Here is a 24,342-nt window from a genome sequence, read left to right on the forward strand (position 1 = left end):
CCATATTGTGGATACCAACACAGATATCCATAGTGCAGAATTCAGCAATGCCTTTGAATGTTTTGGAGAGGTGGTTAAACTTTCTTTTATGGATTGCTTAGTACTTGTGTGGCATGAACATTACTGTCTTATCTATCCATTCAAATTTCTCCCTATTTGACAAAATATTAATTTGAAACATTAACTCTGCTTTTTTTCTCCACAGATGCTGCCTGACTTGCCCAGTATTTCCAACATTTTCTGTTTATATTTCACTTAAAATCCTCTGGGAATATATTTCAAATCTTTTCAAGCATTTGTTGTGGGAAAATAAAAGCATAACACCGAGACAATTAGTTTACCCATAGAAAATGATAGGCACTGAAGAGCAGGGAAATTTGACTGCTTTTGGAGATAAAACAGGAAAACCGCAAAGGCATAACGGTAATGTTAACATAAAACAAAGAACTGCAATCGCCCGAAATCTGAACCGAAAACAAAAATTGCTGCAGAAACTTAGCAGGTCCGGCAACATCTGTAGAGAGAAAGCAGTGTCAACATTTCCCGAGATGATGTTCCAAAGTAGTAATGTTATTTATTTTCCATTTCTTTGTAGTAATAAATGCGCAGATGTTTCCCCATGACGGTAGTCGGCTTGGCCTGATTTTTAGGGAGAAGGATAGATGTTGACCTCCTCCAGTTAGGGGGAAGGAAAGAGAGTACTGCGTTTGCGCGGTGAGTCGCGCTGGATTGTGGGATACCGCGGAGCCTGCCCGTTGTTATTGAAGGTCTCGGGCGAAGACCCGGGAGTTTTTAGCGCCGATTAATTAATCTGTAAATTGTCATATACACTTTATTTTCTTCTGTATTTTTAATGTCTTAGGTTCAAGAAAACGTCGTTGAAAAAGTAGGATCGAGAAAATAATTACTTTTTTTTGAAAAAATCATTTGTTAAAAAAAAACGTGAAATGGCCACAGACGTCATTCAAGTGACCAATGTTTCGCCGAGCGCCACCTCGGAGCAGATGAAAACTCTGTTCGGGTTTCTGGGCAAAATCGACGAGTTGCGGCTCTTCCCTTCAGAGTGAGTAACTCCAAACTTCCAAACAGGCCTGTGGCCTAGCCCGCGCCAGGTCTGATGCGGAGCTTTTTAAACCTTTCCTTGTTGAGTGAAAGTGAATTTCCTATACGGCGCATGTTTCAAGAGCGTGCGTCTCGAAATAATACTTGAGTGATTTTATTTTTAAATTTCCTTCTAAACGATTAAGGAGAGTAGCATTTTCACTATTGTGTGGTATTTGGATTCGCTGCCATCTCATACGCACCATCCCCATTACGCTCACCACATGTTCGAAGCTGCTTTTATGAGGATTATTATTTGTTATAATAATTATAACAAAAAAATAAAATATGAAAGTTCTTGTTGCAAAGATGTTTATTTGAAGGTACCAAAGCTGTGGAGGTTTTATCGCACTCGGGTAAAATGGCCGCCCATGTAGAGCTATCCCTCGGCACCTCAGACGATCATTATTGTTTTCGATTGTTATTGTTTGTTGTACAATGTAGTGACACAGCTATTAGTTGTAATAACTCCTAAATGGTTGAGCAGAGTTTTGAATAAAATTGGCCACGTTTAGCGGAAAGAATTAGCGAGAGCAGTTCAAAAGCAGACTCAAGTGTCGTAAGGCCCTACTCCTCGTGTTTCTTTAAATGTGGGGAGGTAAATGGGTTGTTGAAGCAAAAATGGGCGTATGACAAAATAAATGCAATGAAATTTTCGTTTTCTCACAAAGCCGTTAGTCATTGACCCAATTTGTAATTTCGGCTGAAAAACAGACTGAATTACAAAATTAATCGTTTTTAAAAAAAAAAATCACATGATTTGAAAGGAACGTACATGTGTAAAGGTTCTGAACATTAAGCTGTTATCCTCTTTCAAAAATTTTGCTTGAAACTTAGTCGTACTTGTACAGTCTTTATTTATAATGTATATATTTCTCTTGTTCGGCCGTGAGCCTCGGTTGTTAAATCTGCATTATTGCGAGGGTGAAGAGTCGCCTGTAATATTTTAATTACGTTGCTTAATTATCTTTCAGGTATCTTCTGTTTGTCTCTTTAGCTAAAGATATACGTGGGTGCTTTAAACCTGAAGAACTTTGGGTACAGATTGACTTAAGAATTTTGAGGTCGTTATATATAAAATGCTGCTGGGGTTTCACTGAAATGTATTTACAACCACAACATGTTAATCCATCCAGACCCATGTTACGTCAGAGGGGGACTTGACTTCCAGATTTACTTGGAGCTACGCTGGCAGTACACCCTTTTCAGGAGTATTCTGCTCTTTACACTCCATTCTGTCTTGTAGTTCCTATAGTTTCAATTATTATTTTGGTTAAACTTGAAGTGGTTTGAATTATCATAGCTTATTTTCTAATTTTGGATATCAAAAGTATACCTTATAAATCAGCCAGCGTATTAACTAATGCTTTTTATGTTTAACAGTTTTACTTGCTGGATAATGGTTTTCTGGAAGTTTTTTTGTGAACAAAGATGACTTACCAAAGTCCAGAGGACAGCACTGCAGGGAAGAATAAAATATCACAATGCTGATAAAATGCTAATATTTAATCTGAAGTGTCTGATTTGGGAAGGAGAATAGGATATTTCATAGTTCTGAGATTATGTAAATGATAAGATTGGAACACAATCCTGGGGGAGGGTCTTGGCAGGATGTTTATGGAAAGTATGTTTCCTCTTCTGAGAATCTGGAACTAATGGTCAATTTTTAAAAATAAGAGGTTGCCCTTTTAAAGATGAAAGATTTTTTCCCCCCCACAGTCATGAGTCTTTAGAACATTTCCTCAAAAATGTATTGGAAGCAGAGTATTTGAATATTTTTAAGATAAAGGTTGATAGATTTCAGATGACTAAGGTGTGAAAGATTATGGGGATTTGGAGGAAATTGACCAGCCAAGCTCTTGTTGGATGGTGGAGAATTGACCTGAGTTTGGATGTTCATATTACACTGTCTTGATTTTGACATTGATACAAGGGGCGGAAACTTAAATGGAATTAGGCTTTCAAGACTGAGCTTTCAATGTCAAATAAGTGGTTGTGAATTTAATCTCTTCTGAAAATGGTTTATACATAATTCCATTGCAGGAGTGGCATACTGTTCACAAACTGTCCACTATCTTACTGATAATTCAAGTATGACCAACACTTACAATTTAAAACTGCACATTACCGTTTGACTTGTGTAAACAGTTCTCTGGCAATATAAACAGGCCTCCTAGTATTAATGGAACTGGTACAAATTGTCCACGTTTGTCAACTATTTTCTCCCTGGATAAGTTCTGTTTTTAGTCTTTTTGTCTTTTATTTTTAATAATGTCTCTTTCTCTGCTTTCCTTCAGTTGCATAGACTTCTCCCCTTGCACTCCAGAAAGAACAGATCATTAAATTGCTGGGCTTTGATCACCAGTGCACCTAGAGAAATGCTAGTTCAGAAGGTTGCAAAAGAATAGAAGAGTGTGTGCTATAAAATAACAGATGGACTAAACTGGGGGACCACATACAATGAGATGTTAATGTATTGTGAGGTAAAGGAAATTAGTTTTAAGGGGTTTTGTAAAATGCACTCGCTACTTCAGATCAAAAAAAGTAAATGATGGCAAATTAATACGAAGGTGGATTTGGGAATAGCTCAAAGCAGACTATTTCATGGGGTTAGGTGGAGGGTTGGAAAGCATTCTGCTTTCGGTTTTTCTGGATATTTACAGGGAAAGGTTTTTAAGCTGGTGATATGGTTTGCAGCTCAAGTTGGCCAGAGTAAACGATGTGCACTTGCACTTGAAGGAGAGTGAACATTAACTTGATTATTTATCATGTGGACAGGTGAGTGAAGCTTAATCTCGCTTGGAATCTTGAGGAACAGAAGATGGAATTTTGTCTAGTTTAAAGCTAGTGCAAAAATTCATGATTGGCCTCCTTGTCTTCTTGCAAGAGGTAAACTAATTAGTTTGAAATGTTGAACAAGTAGCCAAAAGATGACTTGGGCTTTCATGGTTGAGAGAATAAAAGAAAACTTTACCTCTGAGAATAGCCTGGAGGTAAGGATGTGGTCCTGATGGCAGAAAATAATTTTGATTTGTCTTGTAGAAGAACCCTTGAGGCAAGGGAGATGCAGACCTGTCTACACATAGTTATAAGTTATACTGTTAACTTAATTGTATTTTTGTTTAATTTGTTCAATATAATTAGTCTTTAAATGAAATCTTGTGGCATAGTTTTATTTGTTAAAAGGTGGTGTTTGAATTTCTTTTTTAATATTTACAGTCTTTGGACAGTAACACCACCTGCCCCGTTCTTAAATTGCTGCTTTGTTTTCCAGCTGCACTGTTTAGGTTATTATAGCCTGCTACTTAAGTTTCAATTTATCTTGTCTTCTTTCTAAATGTGTAGGTACTTCCTTCAACCCAGTACTTTTTTTATATATCCTGTGTATGAAATTGTTAATCTGACAACATATCGCATCCTCTTATAAGAGCTAATCATACATTTAAAACACAACATTTATATTTCAGAAGCGATCCCTTCGTACAGAATGCTTCGGGATGTCCTAAGACTTGAAGAATTACATTAATATTTCAGTATAAACAATTGTGCATTAATGTAATACTGTAACCTATTGAATGACTCACTAAATGGCAGTTTGGTGTCAGTGTAAAGGCCATTGGTCTTTTGCAAATCTCTGCAAGTTTAAAACTCAGCATGGACTTAGCTCATTGAAAGCTGATACTTAATAACTCTTTCCAAACCCATGTGCATGGTCAATAATATTGCATTCAGTGTCCAATAAAGCATGGCTTGGTTTTGATTGGCTCTTGAGGATTGTGGTCATCTATTGATGGCTCATTATCTTGTAAATAATTATCTAAAACATCAATTACTTCTGTGAACTATTCTATGTGCTGTTGACACACACCTGGCTTTCTCTCTCTTTCTATCCTGCCCCCACCCACCTCCATAGCTTTCCTTTGTGACATTGTCAAACTTTGACTTAACTGAAATAACATGGCAGCCTAATGTGCTTTTGATAACCTATTTGAAGTTAAAGGTATCATGTCAATATTGCCTAACAAATGATCTCTGGACTCCTTGTCAAGTGAGGTTGTCTAACAGAACTCATATTAAGATGGACTTCTGTTTGTTTCTAACAAAAACACAATCTGCTTGTCAATGCGGGCAGGCATTGCCATGAAATTCTTCACTGCCTCCTAGACTTTGGTCCACCTGTGATCTGTTAAAGTCTTCAAGCTTATGGTGTACAGGGCAGCAAACTAACCTGTTCTTCTGAATATCTCAGCTGTGTAATATACAGCTAAAACCTCTAGAGAAATATTTTTGGTTATGCTTGCACAATATCCTGTGAATCCAGTGGCAAGATAGATGCTCCAATATTAGTGCCTTCTCTCTGGCATTGAGACACTGGTTACTGTTGACTAGCTGGTTGGATAGGCTACATTGTTATTGGTGTGTCTGACACGAGACTTCCATAACACACTCTTTATTCTGATCTTTGCCACAGTAGGCAGTTACCAGAAGGGCAAGAGGAAAATATTCAAGGGCTTGTCAAAGTCTCCCTGAAAAAAATAATGTCCCCACTGGCTCGTCAGAATCACTTGCCCAAACTGGAGAAGTAGTATCTGCAAAATGCTAACCATTAAAGCATCTCTGTGTGGAGGTCGAGCAAAAGGAATGTGTGCAAATTAGAGCATCCCAACCACCTGACTCAAAAGTGCCACTTGCTCCATCCCTGTACATGTATGCAAACCCAACATTGGACTATTTGGTCACCTGGGACCCATATTATCGTGTGGAAATAAGTAGTTTTTCTTTTATGCATAGTAACACTTTGGTACTTGGGACAGTTAAAGATAAGAAAATAAAACAATGTAACCTGCAACCATAAGACGACTACAGAAATTACAAAGTAGATAATACTTAAAATCTATTCAAAGTATGTATGAGGATTAATGTGTAAAGCGTATTCTTGCCGAGAGAGTGAAGTACAGTTGCACATTCAGTTACTAAATGCCTGAGGAAGGAGCCGGGGCTCTGAAAGTTTCCGGTTTCAAATAAACCTTTTGGACTATAAACTGGTATCATGTGTGTTTTATATCATGTGTGTTTTATTTTGATTCCGTTAATATGCAGTCTTAAGGAATGAAAGTCGTAAAGGACTACACTCCTGCAAAAATTGTTGCTCAAAATTTTCTTGGAACCTGGTTCGAGCCAAAGGATACATAGTATAGTTTTGCTTCACTGCAAGTTTAAAAACTATAAAAGGCTGAAGGCTTGACTGCTGTCAGCTGTTGCTCTATACACCACACAGCTTTTCTAAATTTTTGCTCTGAGTCTATGGATTGAACACTTGATGAGATTTTATGGAGTATAGCTTTGCTCATTCAACCCTGACAACTTTGTGAATCTACCCTGTAATTAAGCCAATAAAGTACAGCAACAGGGCCTCATTTGTCAGCTGCAGATCAGCAGTTAGTTATATGATGTAGTCTCTTCTGGTTACAATTAAACAGAATAGCTTAGTATTAGGTTAACTGATTAATATACGTCAATTATACAACCTTAATAGATCAAAACCCTTAAGTATTTATGGAAATCTTAACTTTCCAGCATGTGCTTTGAAAAGGAGGACAGCTACAAAAAAAACTTGAGCTAAATTTAGACTGTTGGCAAAATAGTGTGTGAAACCAATGGAATATCTCACGTAAAGTTGTCGGGGCTATGTCAAACAGGGAGAGACTTTACAAGAAGAGATAATGTGTCCCCTGCTCGGCAGAAGCCACTTCTTGAAGAATGTGTGTTCCTGGAGGGTAAACCTGACAAGGAGAGGATTTTTAAAATAGTTTAAATTCTACTGATTTGGACTTGCGGGACCAAAGGCTTTTGTGTGCACCTGCCTGGATTCAAGCATTGACATGTTGTGAAGGTCAGAGTCGAAGAGCTATCCCTTCGTTACACTGTGTTGCAGGTAAAGGAAGAAACCCATCACTTGAGTGCTGTAAACCAGTTTTTAAAAAAGGAATCCTGGAAAAGGAACTTCAAACAGACAACAGAACTAAGAATGGTTTTTCAACTGCCAATGTCAACACTACCGGTAATCTGCATTGCAACGTTCAATCATCAGTTCTTTGTGAACAATTCAGAGATTGATCTGTATATGTTCTTTAAAAAATATTTATCCTTTTGGCATCGCCTGTTTCTAATCTATGCAAATGTGTTGTATTATCAATTCTTCCCGTACATTAATGAATAAATTCACCCTCTGTTGATTTAAGAAAGCCTCATTAAATTGGCTACATTTAAAACCAGTTCATTAGGTCTGGAAGAAAATTGAGACAGAATTCTTCTAACCCAACGAAAGGATGAATGATATGTAGAAGTGGAGTCAATTCATTGCTCTCCACATGGGAGCCTAATACCATGATGTGGGCCATTTAGAACCTAACTTGAGATCTGGTCATAATATCATAACACAGCAAAAACTAATTATTAAGCATGAATTTCTTTGTATGTGTTGGAAAAAACTAAAGGAATAAGAAATGGAAAATGCAAAGGGCTAAGAATGAAAATGCAAAGAAGGAGCACAGAAAAAAAATACACGGTTAGGAAAAAGTTTAATGGTTATTATTTTGAATGGGGTGTTGATAAATTGCGTTGGTTGTTCTGTTTAGATTTTATTATCTTGATGTTTTTAATTGTGATCTCAAGGTTTTCTGGCTGGACATGTGCAAATTGAAAGTAATGCTCTGAAACAGTGGTTATCACAATGAGAAGCAGCATTGTCCCCCAGAGAAGAATTAAGATTGCCAAGTTTTGTTTTTAGCTAAATTACAATTACTAAATAAAACTGGAATGGTTTACTATTGAAATTGCTGATCGTTCCTAAATCTAAATACTTAAAGCCCATAGTAGGGTCACTTATCAACTCAGGTGGATGGTAAGAATTTTAGAAGTGTTTACTAAAGTAGTCAGCATTGTGACATCCTTGAAAAAGTGCATTCAAAATCAGTGATTCAGTTTGCTTCTAAAGCAGTCATTTTAATCAAAATATTGATTATTTTTCCTTGCTACAATCCAGAACTGCGATCTGCCTTGCTGATCCTTATTAGTAATGTTGATTATGTTAAATATGTCTTTTTCCAGCGCTGTGCCTTGGGAAGGGGATGAGGCAGGATCCTACATAGTATTCCACCTCCTCTTAACTGTAGAGTTTTTGTAGAATTTTGCTTTTTTTTCCCTCTAATGGCTCGTATTAAACTAGTGGCCTCAAGCTATGGGTTTCAACCCTTCATGATGGAGATGTGTAAGAGGAAACTCTGATGGAATGATCCTGGATCAACATGGAGGTTCCATTTTGTCACTGTGCATAAATCTTAGCTCGTGTATTCAGATCTGTTTTGAAGGAAACCATTGGCCGGCCACTCTTACTCTGCGGTCACACTTGCTTTCCAAGCCTTAAGACAAGCTTTATTTGTTAAGTCTCTTCAAGAATAATCTGGATATTCATTTTTTTTATTATTAGTTCATGGGATTTGGCATCACCAGCCTCCCTAATTTTCCCTTGAATTGAATGGCTTGTTAGGGCCATTTCAGAGGGCAGTTTAATATAATCAACCACAATGCTGGAGTCAGATGTAGGCCAGGCCAGGTAAGGATTACAAATTTCCTTCCTTTTCTAAAGGACCATCTGGAATCTTAAAATTTTGAGAGCAATTGCATGGTCATTACTGGACTAGCACTCGATTCTAGATTGTTGTTGAATCCAAATGTCACATGCCATGATGGGATTAGAACAACTGCCCCACAGCATTAATCTGAAGTTTTGGAATACTAACTAGTCTGTTGATGTTACCACAACACCATTGCTTCTTTCCTTGTAAGTTGTTTGTGCCCACTGTACATTGATAGAACTCGTGGTGAAATTGACTGTAATACCCTGTCTATTCAAAGTAACTTCATCTTATGATTTTAAAGTCCATTTTGGACATTGACTTTCCTCTTTTTAGTAGGATGCAGTCTAATCCTGACACTTCATTTGTGTTTTTTGTTCTTTCAGTGAATCACCATTACCTGTGACGTCTCGTGTGTGTTTCGTAAAATTTCATGAACCTGACGCTGTGGGAGTGGCGCAGCATTTGACAAACACGGTCTTCATTGACAGAGCTTTGATAGTTGTACCTTATACAGAAGGTTTGTGTTTTATTGCTTGGGGGTTTTTCACCCTTTTACAACCACAGTTGCACCCAGTAGAGCATTTCTGTAAATTCCAATGTACCAGCATGCTAAGCGTTATTAGTGATATTGATCCTTTAACCCTTGGTATACGGCCATCATTAACAACAAAATGTAAAATGTTAATGCTGCAGTGTATTTTGAGAAATTTATGATGGAACTGCCTGACTTTTATTTGACTGATCTAAGTGAATACCTTTAGAGAGCGATGACTGCAGAATCTAGACTGAATCATTAAACATTACAACAGTTGATTATGGACAGGGTGGTTGCATTTAACGATGAATTGTGTTATAAAAGTGCTTTTGCCATCAAAGTTTTGTATTATTAACTTGAAGGATAAGAGGCTCTTGGGTCGATTTATTAGACCAAAGCTGTGACAGTCCACATTATTGTTTCTTGTGAAGAGCCCATTAGTAATTATACAATAGGGGTTTACATGAAAACAGCACATCTCAAAGTAATGTCAAATACTAATCATTTCAAACTAATCATAATTTCCTGATCATTGTCCATTTTGGAGGTGTTTTACGAATTATGTTTAATGCACTGGAGCATTAATATTTTTCAAATTTTTCTAATAATTCAGCCTATTAAATTCTGTTGTAAACAATACATTGGATGTGGTTAAACTATCAATCCTGAAAATATTTGTATACATCTGCATGAGAATTTCTTTTAAAATGAAATTAAGTGAAGTTACAAGCATTCTAATTCTTAACTCAAAATATACATGAGTATTCTCAAATTGTTTCTTTATCATGCAGTACACCAAGGGTTGTTAATGGGGGGGATTTCCGAGAATAAAGTTTTAAAAAGTTGGTTCTTCCAGCTTTTTATGTGCTTTTATGAAGGTGGACGTGTCTTTTTTAATAACCATATCGTTTCATAAAACCAGAGCATCACCCAAAATAATAAATTCTTCTCTCTGTTATCTGTGTGTGTGATTTTTATAGTGGAGAAGGCATTTGCAGAGCCCCTTCCCTGATGACTGAAAAAGTGGGTCCTCTGCAGCGACAGGGGATTCTAGGCAATTTACAAAAGGCCAGCAAGCATAAGAGTCCCCATGTGTTGTCCTGTTGTAATCATTTGTTCTTGTTAACTACCTTTTCTCTTCACTGTTTCTATATTTCTAGGCTTTGATGTTATCCAATTTAGATTGTATGAAGGCAAGAATTCAGCAAATTGAGACAGGGCAGGCTGAAAAAGAATTTTATTTGCAAGGGATTACGTACTGTAGAGTAGGTAATTTTGGCACCATTCATTTGGTTTGTGTGAGACTAGAAAGTGATTGGTAACAACTCAATTTATAAATCAAATTATCCTCTTGGAATGGCAACACAAGGCTGTGTAAGCCAAAATGGCCTGCTTTATGGTATCTGCAATCACACGTTCTATTACACTGACATTTTTTAAAATTGAATTCTCTCAGGGCTCTAGATGAGTTAGTCTGTTGTAGTTTCTTATTTTTAGGCATGTTTATTACACTAAAAGAATAAGGTTTTTGTCCTTGTGCCATGCCCCACGTGCATGTTTTGATACACCAAGTCAAGTTACTTGGATGAAAACATTTCTGGTTGAGTTAGTGGGTCACTTAATCAACTTGTGATAAATTGTGTTTCTAAATTTTACTAAATATGTGGAGTATTATACATGTAGACATGGTGGGCCGAAGGGCCTTCTTCTATACTGTATGACTCACTATATGATCTCAAAATCTAACTTTTCTGGGGCCCTGTGAAGAGCTTCTTTTATCTGCATGTTTTAATTTGTGTGATTGTGATTGCTGTAATGAAGGTCTGGATTAGCAAAAATACAATCAAGAAACACGGTAAGCAAGTATTACATGCAATAACTTGCTCAGCTTGAAAAAGGACTTACAGCATGTTGGAAATCTTGTTTACTGGTAGATGATGGCTGTCAGTTGTCTCATTCTTTTGTCTGTTTTCCTTTCCCTATTTTTTTCTTTGTTCTTTCCCTCCTGTCAAATTCATCTTCCATCTGAGTATAAACGCAAAAGGTACATATGAACTGCATAATAATTTTCATAAATCATTGAAAAGACGATCCTTTATTTATGACAGTCGGTAGCATCTCAGTGATGTAAACCACCCTGATAACGCTATGCTAAGTGCATTCTGTTAATTTTATCAGCACTGCTCAGTACAGAAAGTGGAACCATTGCCTTTGTTTAACAGTGGTTTTTCTTTTTTTGTTGTTGTGTTTTACAGTTCTTTTCCCTGGTTCAGCCAGACCTATTTACCAGGCCCTGCTGAAAATACCACCCAACAGTTTTGCCTTCTGCAGCTAATCCAGTTTCTCTTAAGTGTCCTTTACTTGTTGTATGTTTTCTTGCTGAGGTGCTACACAGTATCTTTATACATGCAGTGCTGATAATTACTATTATCTGTAAAGGATAGAAATGCAGTTGGTGTGAATATATATTTACAGAATGTCACTTGATTATGGGGCATTGGGGCACAGTGGCAAATTGATATCTAGTAACATTGCAGAAAACGAAGTGGTTCACTTACACAAAAAGTAGCTTTTAATATATAATGAGCAGTATGTTTCAGCTTGTTCATGAAATTCTCCTGTCTAATGGTAAGTTCTAAACAAGTCATAGTGAACTTTTTCATGATTTTGGTCCCTAAATCATAAACTTTTTTTTGTCTTGTGTATCTTGATTTTTCTGTGTGCTTTATAGTGAAGCAGCCGACACGAGTCGCTTGTTCATAAAACATCTTTTGAAAAGTTGAGAGCACAACCCCTGGAGAACCGACTGTGCTTGCTTACGTTTGGTTCATGACTAAAAAATCGAGTACAGGTGATAATATCTTGGCAGTGTTACAAAAAAAAGTAGTGTGTATTGTGATATTTATTTATTTTTTTACTATAGTATATACTGATTTTTAGATTCAGGGCAAAAAAAAATCAAATTTTACATCTATGGCTTTTCATTCTAAAAGTTAAAAAGGTTTCAGTTGTAATTAGTAAAACATAAAATCTATTTTAGCAAGATTATAAGTGTACTTTCTACAAGCTAAGGTGCTGAAAACAGTGAGACCTTGTTTTGCTGGGTGTATTTGTGTATTGTCTCAACTTGTGTTGGCTTATTCTAATGCAGATCTGAATTTTTCTACAGGAGTCATTCCTGATGAGTCTAAGGCTTTGTCTCTGTTGGCACCAGCTAATGCAGTGGCAGGTCTGCTGCCTGGAGGTGGACTTTTACCAACACCTAATCCTCTGACATCAGTAAGTAAATTCTTCAATTTCATATGCGTGCAAATAATCTTGTTTAAGCACCTTTACTATCTAGTACATATTTCCAACTTTTCTAATCTTGATGATAATGAATGGTGCTTGAAATCCTGAAGCAATTAATATTTTTGTTTTATTAGACTCTTATTTGCTCAGTTGATTTATTTTCTTAATTTAGACAGTACCTACCACACACCAATGCCTAATTTTATTTTGTAGTTGTAGCTATTACCAGTTTTTAAAAAAGTAAACATTATCTTATTTGTTTGACATTGGTTTAAATCTGATTATGCAATCAAGTGCTTGTCATTTATTTTGGGCATAATAAAAATGTTTGATTTGAAAATTTTGTTTTGCTTGTCTCGCTTTATGCCTGATACACACCCAAGAAAAGCATTATCCTTTTTCAAATTATACCTGACATAGCATCTCAGACTCTGCTGTTTCTTAATTCTGTTGTCTACTGCAGATAGCAAAGTTAGCAAATGTTATGGCAGCTGTACTGATATTCAGTTTGAGACTTCAAATGTCAGAAACTCATTGTGCCAGTGCCAACCAGCAAAGATCTGAATTTCATAATTGTGTTTTCATTTCTTGGCCCACATCTCTGGAGGCTTTGTCAATGCAAGTGAAATTCTAAATGCTACTTAAATGTTACCCTCTGGCTGAAGACATTTCTCCTCCAGTCTCCTCTTAATCTTCTATTTCTATCATAAATTTGTCGTCTGATTATTGATCCCTCTACTAATGGAGGAAGTATCTTCAGTTCCACCCTATGTCCCTCAATCTTTCTTGCTAACCTATCAATTTTTTTGCTACTCCAAAGAAAACCACTCCAGCCTGTCTGATCTTTCCTTATACCTCAGGCTATCTAATCCAAGCAGCATCCTGGTGAATCTCCTTTGACCATACTTTGATGTAACAGCGTCCATCTAATAATGATGGCCAACACTCTGTGTGCATGCGGTACTTCAGTTGTGGCCTAACCAATGTTTTGTATGATTCCAGCAAAACCACCTTTTATTCTGTGCCTCAACTAATAAAGGCAAGCATCCCATATGCCTTATGTAACCATTTTATCCACATTCCCTGCTACTTTGAGAAACCTATGCATTTGTAGACTAAGCTCACTCTGAGTTTCAGTACTTTCCATGTTCCTATCATTCATAGTATAATCACTGGCCTTGCTAGCCTTCCCTAAGTACACTACATTCCAGGTTGAATTCCATTTGTCACTGTTGTGCACCTATCTAATCAGTTGATAGACTTCTGCAATTTATAGTGTTCTTCCTCACTATTTACCACTGTCTCAATTTTTGGCAACAGTAAACGTCTTGACCACTGTATTAAGTGGCGGCAACAGACACAAAGCCTTAGATTCAGGATCCCATCTCCCTTCAATTTCATTTTAAACCCCCCATACAGCATTTTCAAGTTACCCCCCAAAAAATTCATCCTGTTACTGTTCAGCAATAATGTCCTTATACAATATGTGCAGGTCCAGTGCTATGACCTGGCTCTGCAATGCCAACAAGTGGATTGAAAGTGAGATGAACTTGGAACTCGTGCTCCCTGTTTAGTTGTCACCAGTTCCTCTTGCACTTCCTTAAGCTGAGGGGTGACACGTTCTGGAATGTACTGTCTACAAACCCCTTGGTGTCATGAATGAACCACAGTGCCCCCAGAGTTTACTTGTAGTGGCAATGGAACTGCACTTTCTGCTGATATTTTTTAAAGATGCTTACAAAGATCTAGTAGTTTCTGTAAAGTAGTTTTGTTCTTATGGCATCTTAAATCTGGTTCCAAGTTGAGGCTATTTGCACGTGCAGTGCTGTCAGCAACCAGGAAGTCAAAAAAAAAAGTAAGATCAAAGTTTGTGAGAAGATTTGTAGCTCGGGTGCTCGTTGTTGTGGTTCTGTTCGCCGAGCTGGGAATTTGTGTTTCAGACGTTTCATCCCCTGTCTAGGTGACATCCTCAGTGCTTGAGAGCCTCCTGTGAAGCGCTTCTGTGATGTTTCCTCCGGCATTTGCTGTGGTTTGAATCTGCTGCTTCCGGTTGTCAGTTCCAGCTGTCCGTTGCAGTGGTCGGTATATTGGGTCCAGGTCGATATGCTTATTAATTTGAATCTGTGGATGAGTGCCATGCCTCTAGGAATTCCCTGGCTGTTCTGTACTACAAATTCCGGAGGAAAGATCACAGAAGCGCTTCATAGGAGGCTCCCCAGCACTGAGGATGTCACCCAGGCAGGGGACGAAACGTCTGCAACACACATTCCCAACTCGGCGAACAGAACCGCAATAAAGTAAGATCCATCATCATTGTCTGAAGATCTTAATGCCTGAAATTTGGGTCAGATTAACCAAGGAACTTCTGGATTTCCATGTTATGCTGAGTATTTGCAGAATTTAGTCTTTGCTGTTTTCAGTTAAATGAAAAGTAAAAGCCATAGCACCTCAAAATGTAGGTCACAGATTTAGTTTTGGGCCCTGCGTTGTCACCAAACTGTAAATTGGTGTCTTCTGTTTTGTATTTTGCTTCAGATGCAGATACACACTTTGGGGAGGTGAGTGTGTTGAAATTGAATTGAATTTAATCTTATTGCAGGGCACCAAATTTAACTTGATCTCTGATCTCTAATCACCGAGCTTTTCATAAAGTAATATGAATGGTCTCCAAACTGTATGTCTGTATTTTATAATCCATAATTTAGGCTTCCAAAGTGTTCTAAATGTGATCAAGCAGTACAGCAAACAAACGCTTTTCAGGGCAATTTTCAGTTTAATTCTGCAAAAACACTTTCAGGCAGTTTCTTTTATCTTTTTAACAGCTCAGCAATGTTCCATTAGCTACTACTCTTGGGAATGTGAATCCTGGTTTGGATCCAACTCTTGCTGCACTTGGACTGCCAGGAGCAAACTTGAATTCACAGGTATGTGTGGTTAAATAGATAAGATGGTAACTGGCAGCTGGTTTGCCTTTGTACCATATGTACAGTAATTATAGTTTTATATAGGACAGTTTTCTGTTAATGACAACTGTTGACAAAGGAGAAGCCATTCTTGTGCATTATTGTGCTTACGTCCTCTGGTGTTAAGTCTTAATCACTTTGGCTGCCTTTTGCACCCAACTGATCTGCACAGCCACATGCAAATATGGGGTTTGTGGAGTTGTGCAACCTCTTAAACTAACTCATCTGGAGTAACAGGAAGAGCAGTAGAATTTACTGTGTTTGGAAGCTTACCACTGCTTGTCACTATTTAGTGACTCTTGCTGAGCAGTCTTTTGTCTTCAGCACATTGTAGCCCTATATTCATCACAGGAGGAATGTTGCATATAACCATTTAATGCAATCAAACAGATGAAATAATCCTAACATATGCACCACACCAGTGTTAGGCACTGATCATCACCAACAAAAGGCAATACAGCCATTGCTCCTTGACATTCAGTAGTATTAACATTGCAGTGCCCTTGTATGTCGGGTTGTCATGTGAGGAAAGGTTGAACCTATGGTTGAACTCTTGGGAGTTTAGAAGAATAGAGATGATGTCCGTGAAACTTGAGATTGTGAGGTGCTTGAAGGTTGATACTGAGAGGATATTCTGTCTGGTCTGAAAGTCTAGGATGGGAGGGCCTAGTTAAAACTGGGTTGAGTAACCTTTTCTCCTTGAGTCATTTGTGTTTAGAATTTTCATCAGGAAGAAGTCATTGAATACATTAAAGCCTTATTAGGCAGGTTTTTGATTGACAGATGAGTTGAGAGCTATGGATAACTGACGCGCATCAAGTCAAGGCTCCATCAGTTTTGTCAATACCTTATTGAATCGTAAAGCAGGCTCAATCAAGTGAATGGTCTTTTGCTCCTCTATGTAGGGTGATAGTGGGGTGCCTATTGGCCAAAATGGAATGGGCCAGCTACAGAAATAGTGGTTAAATGGGCAGATCAGAGCTGGAAGTTTTGTGGCGCGAACATCTCCCAACTCCCCAGAGCATGGCCAGAACCATGAGGCACAAGTTCGGAATGGTGATGGAATTGTCTCCTCTTGCTTGGTCCTCCAAATATGTTGCAGAACCTTGATACCATCCAGGACAAAGCCCCCTGTTTGACACCATTCACCACTTTAAATTCCTCTCTCCATAATAATGTACTGTGGCAGCAGTATGTGCCAACTACAAAACACACTTCCGGAACTCAGTAAGGCTTCTTTGCCAGTATGTAGAAAGATGAGGGCATCAGATGTCTGGGAATACCAATATCTGCAAGTTCCTCTCCGATCCGACATCATCCTGAGTTGGGAATGATGATCAATAGTCGATTCCTAACAGCACTGTAGGTTGAGTTAAATCAGTCTGAACTTTTTTTAAGTCAGTCAGTTCAAACATGTTATAATCTAGAGCAGTTGAGGTGTCAACCCAGGGGCCTTCTGGCTTAAAGTTAGAGATACTGCCACTGTACCATAAGACCTCTGCAGTGGTTTAATGAACACCACCTTTTCAAGAGTGGTTAGAGAACAAATTCTGGGCATGTCATTAATGGCTGCATTCTATAAAAAAATTTTTAAAAGTTTAAAGCTAAAATATAAGTTCATGCTTCATCAGTGTTTTGCATGTATGGCTATAAATGCCTTTGCAGGTATTTTCTACAAGTTGATTCTAGGTCCTGATGAATAACATACCAACGATAGAATTACTGGGCTTGAAATCCTTCTAGAACCACAGTAAATAAAAGTATTTAAATAAAAACAAGAATTTATGCAACTATACCAAACCTTAAATACTCTTGCCGAGCAGTTTTTACTAGCTGGGAAAGTTCATGTGCAATTAGATATTGAAACGCGCTGATGATGAGGTATATATCTTGTATCTTCCAGTGTTTTTGTTTATTCCTAACTTACTCATATGAAGCTTTAATTAGAATGGATTTGGCAGTGCTTTCAACTAGTGCACTACTTTTTATTGCAGTCTTTACCGATTTTAAATTTATAGAATCCCTACAATGCAAAAAGAGGCTGTTTGGCCCATCTGCCTCACCCTATCCCCATGACGCCAGTGTTTACCATGGCTAATTCACCTAACCTGTACATCTTTGAGCTGTGGAAGGAAACCCGGCAGAAACATACACAGGGAGAACATGCACTCTGCACACAGTTTGTTTCAACAGGTGGCAAAAGTTTGAAATGTTCAGACTTTTATTCTTTCAGCCTAGTCCTTTTTTATTCTTCTGTTTTTGCTTTCCTTGCGAGAAATAATGAAACTTGATTAAATTTCTGAGCCACTGATTCTATTGTCCTGCTTCTCCCGTATCAAATGTGGATGTTCCAGAGCAAGTGCGGAGGAGGACGTTTCTTTTCTATTCTATTCCATTGACAGAATAAATGATTAATATGAAATGTGATAAGGGCTACAATTGTGAGAGTCCCCTATTTAGAAGTTGTCGTGCCTGAAATTTATCCATTGGTTAAAGTTATCCCTTTTTTTTGTTTCCAAATTCAGCTAAAGAGTATTTGACTCTGATGTACTAATATTTATATTTGTTTTTAGGTTACGGCAGATCAGCTATTAAAGCTCATCACTCAAGTTGATCCAAAGTAAGTTACAGAATTTTTTAAAATCAAAATAATTCTCTACATATTAGTTAAACTAATGAGAGAAGGTATCAGATCTCTGCTGTGTGGTTTTCACTTATTGGTACGTGGGGTAATTTTCTGTGTAACTTTGCCACTTGGTCCAGGGAATAAATTCTGTTGCAGTTCTAAACTAGGGAAAAAGAATATTTCGGGCTTAATTCCTGGTTTGCACAATCTGATGATCAAGTTGCTATCAATATGGTGCAGAAGGAGCCATTCAGCTCGTGGCTGCTATACAGATCGATCTAGTCAATCCCATTAACCCAATGTAATTAAGTAACCGTCCAAGCCTGTGTTGTTCAGATGCCCATCCAATAGCATTTATCTCTTTTGTCAGCATAGAGCTGCAGCTCATTGCCACTTAGATGCAAAACAAATTGGTCCTCTCAGCTTCCCAGAACATCCTGTGTCCAAATACTTAATGTGTCCACCCTTGCTGTGATCAACCAGTAGAAATGTTTTTCTTTGTCTATCATGAGTTTTAATGTCTCTTAAATGTCTGCTTTAAGAATAATGATCTCCTTTACCCCAGTTTAAACTTGTAGCTAAAAGGCTGCATTTGTTGAGTGAGGAGTATGCACAGTATGCTCTAGGGAAGTGCTTATGCATGTACTAGTGAATGAGATTTAAGTGCGTCAATCATGTGCCTCTGTTCTGTGCCTGCTCAGTTTGGTGGGAGATTGGGACCTAGAGAAGAAGGTGAATTATCAGTGAATCTTATTTTTTTTCCAGTATTAAAATATACATTTAAAAAGCAGTGGTTTTGGCACTGATCCTTAAGTAACAAACCAATGTGTACAGTACTGTAGTCTGAAATATAAGCATTTACCAAAGCACATTGATTTCTTCTACTTAAGCCAGTTTTTTTAAAGTTGAACTTGAAACTGAGGATACATCCATTATATTCCTTTCATGAACCTTCTCTGTTAATTCAAAACATTTTATTGGATTAATCAATCACCATCTGTATTTGCAAATCCCTGCTAGCTCTTTGACCTTAACCCTTTCCTAGGGCCTGAGAGTAAAAACAGTACTGTTGACTTTTGTGGTGTACATTTTTATACATGGAGGCTGAATTGAGTTGAGCAGTTTGTATGTTTCATCAAAGATCATGTTGCTTGTTTTTTTTTTGGAAAATATTGTGCTTATCAACAGTTGAAGCAGTGAATGAATGATGGGTACTTTCTCCAGCTAGATTGCCATCTGACTTCACCTGATGCAGGGTTTTTGCCGAAAATGTCGATTTTCCTGTTCCTCTATGCTGCCTGGCCTGCCATGCTTTTCCAGCACCACTCTGATCTTGATTCTAATCTCCAGCATGTGCAGTACCCACGCCTGCCTATCAGACTCCACTATCCAAGATTATTAGCAGGAGTGTGAGGTGGCCAGTCTGATACCATTTCTGAAGTATTTCTCTCCCAATAATTAACTGTTCTGCTCCAAATCTATTGCTGTCTGGAGAATTTTTCTTGGTTAATTAGGGGAAGGTACTACTCCATTTAATGATTGGCATTGTGGTCCTTTAAGTAAAATACTGCATGCATTAAACAGGTTAAGTTTACTCCTAGGAAAGGTTTTGGCATGAACAGCACTGCATATACATTTGTTTTTCTCAGGTTAAACCATGCTGCTGGTACCATTGTGAGTCCAGCTCTGAAATCTGACACCTCTTCAAAGGATATCGAAGAAGCGATGAAGAGAGTTAAAGAAGCACAGTCATTGATCTCAGCTGCTATAGAAACTGGTAATATGTTTGTTTATATTTTTATTTGGTTTAGACATCAAGTAAGTTGCAGCAGAAGTATACTTTGTGTTCAATTTTGTATGGTTGGATTACTGTACATATTATGCTAATTGGTAGAAATAGCTTGTTATAAAAATTTTCAGTGTAGTTACTGCAACTTTTGAAAAGGTGCAATTTTTGATAATGGAGCAAAATTCAAAGATTTGGGTGAATTGTGTAATATTTTTCAATAAATGTTCTCATCATTTTACTGTATAGTAATAAACATAAAGGACCCATTACTGGTTTAGTCAGGGAAGCATGTACTTTCCAATACCGTGCATTCTGGTATAGCACGTGTTTCGTCAATGCGAATTGGCTAATTGCATGATTGACTAATTGTTAATGCTGTTTGGATGATACAAAATTTCTGCTGAATGGTTATGGCGATTTTTCTATAGCAGTTTTTCATAGTGTGACTTTCTATACAGTGAGATTGCAGAGGAACACAACTTTCGCGTTATACCATAACACACTGTGTAATTCTCTGAGGCATGGTCAGAAGTCTCACAATATCAGGTTATAGTCCAGCAGGTTTATTTGAAATCACAAACTTTTGGAGTACTGCTCCTTCGTTCACTTGATGGAGTAGTGTTCCAAAAGCTTGTGATTTCAAATAAACCTGTTAGACTATAACCTGATATTGTGACTTGTCCACCCCAGTTTGGCACCTCCACATAAGAGGCATATATTGAGTATCTTGACACTTGCTTTGCTAAGTCACTTCTATATTGGCCTTGGCCAGCAAGTCGTAAACTGTAGGTTGAGACTGCTGAGGTCTTGGGATAAGATTTTGGAGTTGAACATTCTGAGGCAGTAATGGTGGCCACAGAATGTACATTTGAGTTTTGACAGCTAAGGCCCTCTTTAAATGTTTGTTTTTTTTTGAGTTGATGAGGGTGGCTTAATGTCTTCAGTCCTCGTTTTCTTTTGTGCAACTCAGTCTGAAAAAGTGTTTTTTTTAAGGGTAGACCCAACTGTTTCAACACACTTGAAATGGACTCCTGTATATTTAGTTCCTTTTGCCTGCCAATTATTTTGGCTTTTGTATTTCAGACAAAAAGGAGGACAAAAGGAAACATTCTCGATCAAGGTCTCGCTCACGTAGGCGGCGTTCTCGTTCCCGGTCAAGGCATAGGTGAGAATAAGGAAAGAGTTGCTGTTTTCATTAAGAAGGGTAATGATTTGAGTGAGTGATTTAATATATTGTGCCAATTCAAATCTAATGTAATTTGATTTGTTGTCCATTTACTTAAATGTTATAGATTCCAGACCTATGAAAATGCAACAGTAATATTCCATTCCTTACTGATGTGCACAGTTAGAAATATGCTTGACTTTCAGTAATTTAGAACTAAGCAAAGTAGCTTTTTAGTCCAAATTTTGTCTTACTGGGGCAAAAGAATTACTTTTTAAAATCCCAGAGTACAAAAGTATATTTGTCCAATATTTTTATTTTACAAATTCCATCTTCGTGTATCCTTTCACCTATACTATCTTGTGACTTGCCGCACTTGCCCATCCAAGCTCTGAAAACATCCTCTAAAATGTTATTTTCTTTACTGGCAAGTTTTCCTTTACAGCATTGCCTTGGTTATTCTATATTACGATGTAGTTCTTTTCACAAATAAATAGCGCACTTTGAAATTTCCTATGCATGATCCAAAAGTCGAGCTTGGTATCCTGGGTACCATTATTCAAACCCCATTGTGCAGCTAATGGAACTTAAATTCAATTAATAAAATGTAGAAATAAGAGGAGACTATTAAATATAATTAAAATACTGACTGTGATGTCTTTTTGTTGTTAAGATCCAACTGGTTCACTCAGGTCATTTTTAAGGAAGCTGATCCTCCCCTGGTGTGGCTTACACCTGACTCCAGATGCACAGCAATGTGGTTGACTTTTAATTAGCCTCTGGGCAATTGGTGGTGGGCTGCAAATATTTGGCCTTACCAGAGACATCCACATTACATGAAAGAATAAAGAAAATCAGGAAGTTGGAGAAATGGCAAATTTCCTGAGTGATTGGGTGGAATCCACGAAAAGCTAACTCTTGCCAAAGAAACTGAAGAGGAAGAGTCTCTGTGAATTGGGGATTACAGTGAATTGCTGTGACCTGACTCTTATAAGGAAATTGATGTTGTAGCGTGATCTGGAACACTAGATTAAATTACCAGGAGTGTATAGACACTCCCAAGTTAGAATGACAGTGGAGAATTGAGATGTCATCTTGATTCAAGAATGAAATCCCTCAAAATGAAGATAGAGTATTAGTGAGACTATTGTTAATCTCTGTAATCACTAGCATCTTGGTTCCAGAAAAAGAAGGGTCAGTAACCAGGAGATGCGGATTTAAAGTGATTGGTAACAGAGTCTGAAAGAACACAAAAAGCTCTTTATGTGCAGTATAAAAATAGAATTTCTTGTTGTGGATATAGGTATTCTTGACTATGCCTCAATTTACTGGCTATTTCTAACTGATTGTTAGCTGCTGCCTTGAACTGCTGCAGTCTTTGTAAAGTAGGTAAATAATTTGTTGTTGAAGGAGCAGTGGGGGTGGGAGGTAAGTTATGTCAGAATTCCTAACCTCTAAACTGTTAGCGTACCCTAAGGTATAGACCCTGATGTTTACAGCACAGATGGAAACCATTTGATGCATTAAGTGAATAGATACTGTTTAAAGGTCATGAGAGCTTCTGAGTCAACCATGCTTTTCAGGCCCTATGTTTCGGACTCCTACCATCCTTAGGTGAAAAAAGATTTTCTTCAACTTTCCATGTGACCTATCACTTCGCTTAAATTTGTGATCCTGGTTTTGACCTGTCTCCTACACATTCTATCTCTATCCATTAAACTTTTACACCCTACCATATCCACCTCGAATCTTCTCTGCTCCAAGGAAAGCAGCCTTATCCTATATGGTTGATTCAGTTCAGTTTCTACCTAATGGTAATCCCAAAGATTATGTTGGCAGAGGATTCAGCAATGATAATGATGTAGAATCTATCTCCCCATGACATTTATTCTTGTTTTCAGATGGTCAAATGTTACTTTGCTCCTTACCAGCACCAAAGTGGATGTAGTCCAGGTCTTGCTACTGGACATTGGCTATATATACTTGAGTAATAGTCAAATCTTTCTGTCTACTTTTTAAAGTTAAACTTATGGGGTTGACTATTACATGGATGCTACTCTGAGGGGTGGAATTTCATGCCTGTTAAAATTCATATTTTATCATTAGCAGAAGCTCAATTGATCTAAACGAATAAAGAACAAAAACACAATGAATTATGGTAATTCTGAAAACCCAGAGCAGACCATGATGGCTGGCGGACTGGAAGACCTGGAGCGGGATGGCCTGCTCACTCACTTATGCATCTGTTATCTGTCAAGAACTAGAATCAACTTTTATACGAGATATGTGGATAATTCCTTAATTTTTTTTTTGGCCAAAAATAGGGGATCGACTTTTACATGATGTTGACTATTACTCAAGTATATATGGTACATTTAGTTGCTGAGGAGTCACAACATTGTGTTGAACATTGTGCAGTCATCAGTGAACATCCCAGCTTTTGGCTTCATGAAGGAGTAGACGTCATTGAAGAAGCTGAAGGTGTTTGGTTCTAGGTACACCTGAAGTGATACCCCAGGCCTGAGATGATAGAACTCATTGTCAAACTGACAATGAGCCAGAATGAGCTATTCAGCCTTTCAAGTCTACTTTGCATTTTAATAAGATCATGGTCAATCTGATTGTAACCCTAAAGCTATACTTCCTCCTACCCTGAACATGTTTCACGACCTTGCTTACCAAGAACTTATTTAAAAACTGAAACTCTGCTTCCATTGCATTTTCAGGAAGTGACTCCTGTGTTTCTGAGAAAAAGTTTCACATCATTTCTGTTTTAAATAAGTTGTCACTTATTTTTAAAAACAGGGACCCTGGTTCTAGATTTTGCCATAAGAAGCATCATGTCCACATCTACCCTGTCAGGACCCTTTAGGATCTTAACTGTTTGTTTGTCAAAATGTTTCTTATGCTTCTAAACTTCAGACACAAATCTAGCTTGTGCAACCTTTCCACAACCTGCCCATTACAGCTATTAATCTGATAGACCTCCTCAGAATTGCTTCTAACACATCTGCATTCTTCCTTTAAACTGTATAACTGAACCAAAACCTCTTGTTCACTATCGTCTGTAAAGGTTAATAGTATTCTATTAACTTGCTCTATCTACATACTAACATTTGATTCATGCACAAGGACACCCAGATAACTAAACATGTTTCCAGTTTGACTTCTCTATTTTTAACAGAATTCCATTTCTTTTCCTAGCTTTTACTTTATGCTGTCATTGTTTTAT

At 37.6% G+C, this 24,342-nt stretch overlaps 1 protein-coding gene across 3 annotated transcripts in view; it reads left to right on the forward strand.

Moving 5' to 3' along the window:
* Positions 1–726: 726 nt before the first annotated feature.
* The window catches only part of srsf11 (serine and arginine rich splicing factor 11), a 30,143-nt gene continuing 6,527 nt past the window's right edge, over positions 727–24,342 (forward strand). The window contains exons 1-7 of one of the 3 annotated variants that reach the window (XM_072574163.1): positions 727–1,063; positions 9,125–9,258; positions 12,446–12,555; positions 15,390–15,491; positions 18,104–18,150; positions 19,806–19,933; positions 21,029–21,110. In XM_072574163.1, the coding sequence (XP_072430264.1) occupies positions 948–1,063; positions 9,125–9,258; positions 12,446–12,555; positions 15,390–15,491; positions 18,104–18,150; positions 19,806–19,933; positions 21,029–21,110 (719 nt within the window). In that variant the 5' untranslated portion in view covers positions 727–947. Of the gene's footprint in view, positions 1,064–9,124; positions 9,259–9,459; positions 12,128–12,445; positions 12,556–15,389; positions 15,492–18,103; positions 18,151–19,805; positions 19,934–21,028; positions 21,111–24,342 lie in introns of those variants that run through there. The other 2 variants (XM_072574165.1, XM_072574164.1) reach the window with 2 other exon arrangements.

This window comes from Chiloscyllium punctatum, chromosome 7, assembly GCF_047496795.1.
Source record: "Chiloscyllium punctatum isolate Juve2018m chromosome 7, sChiPun1.3, whole genome shotgun sequence".
NCBI lineage: Eukaryota > Metazoa > Chordata > Chondrichthyes > Orectolobiformes > Hemiscylliidae > Chiloscyllium > Chiloscyllium punctatum.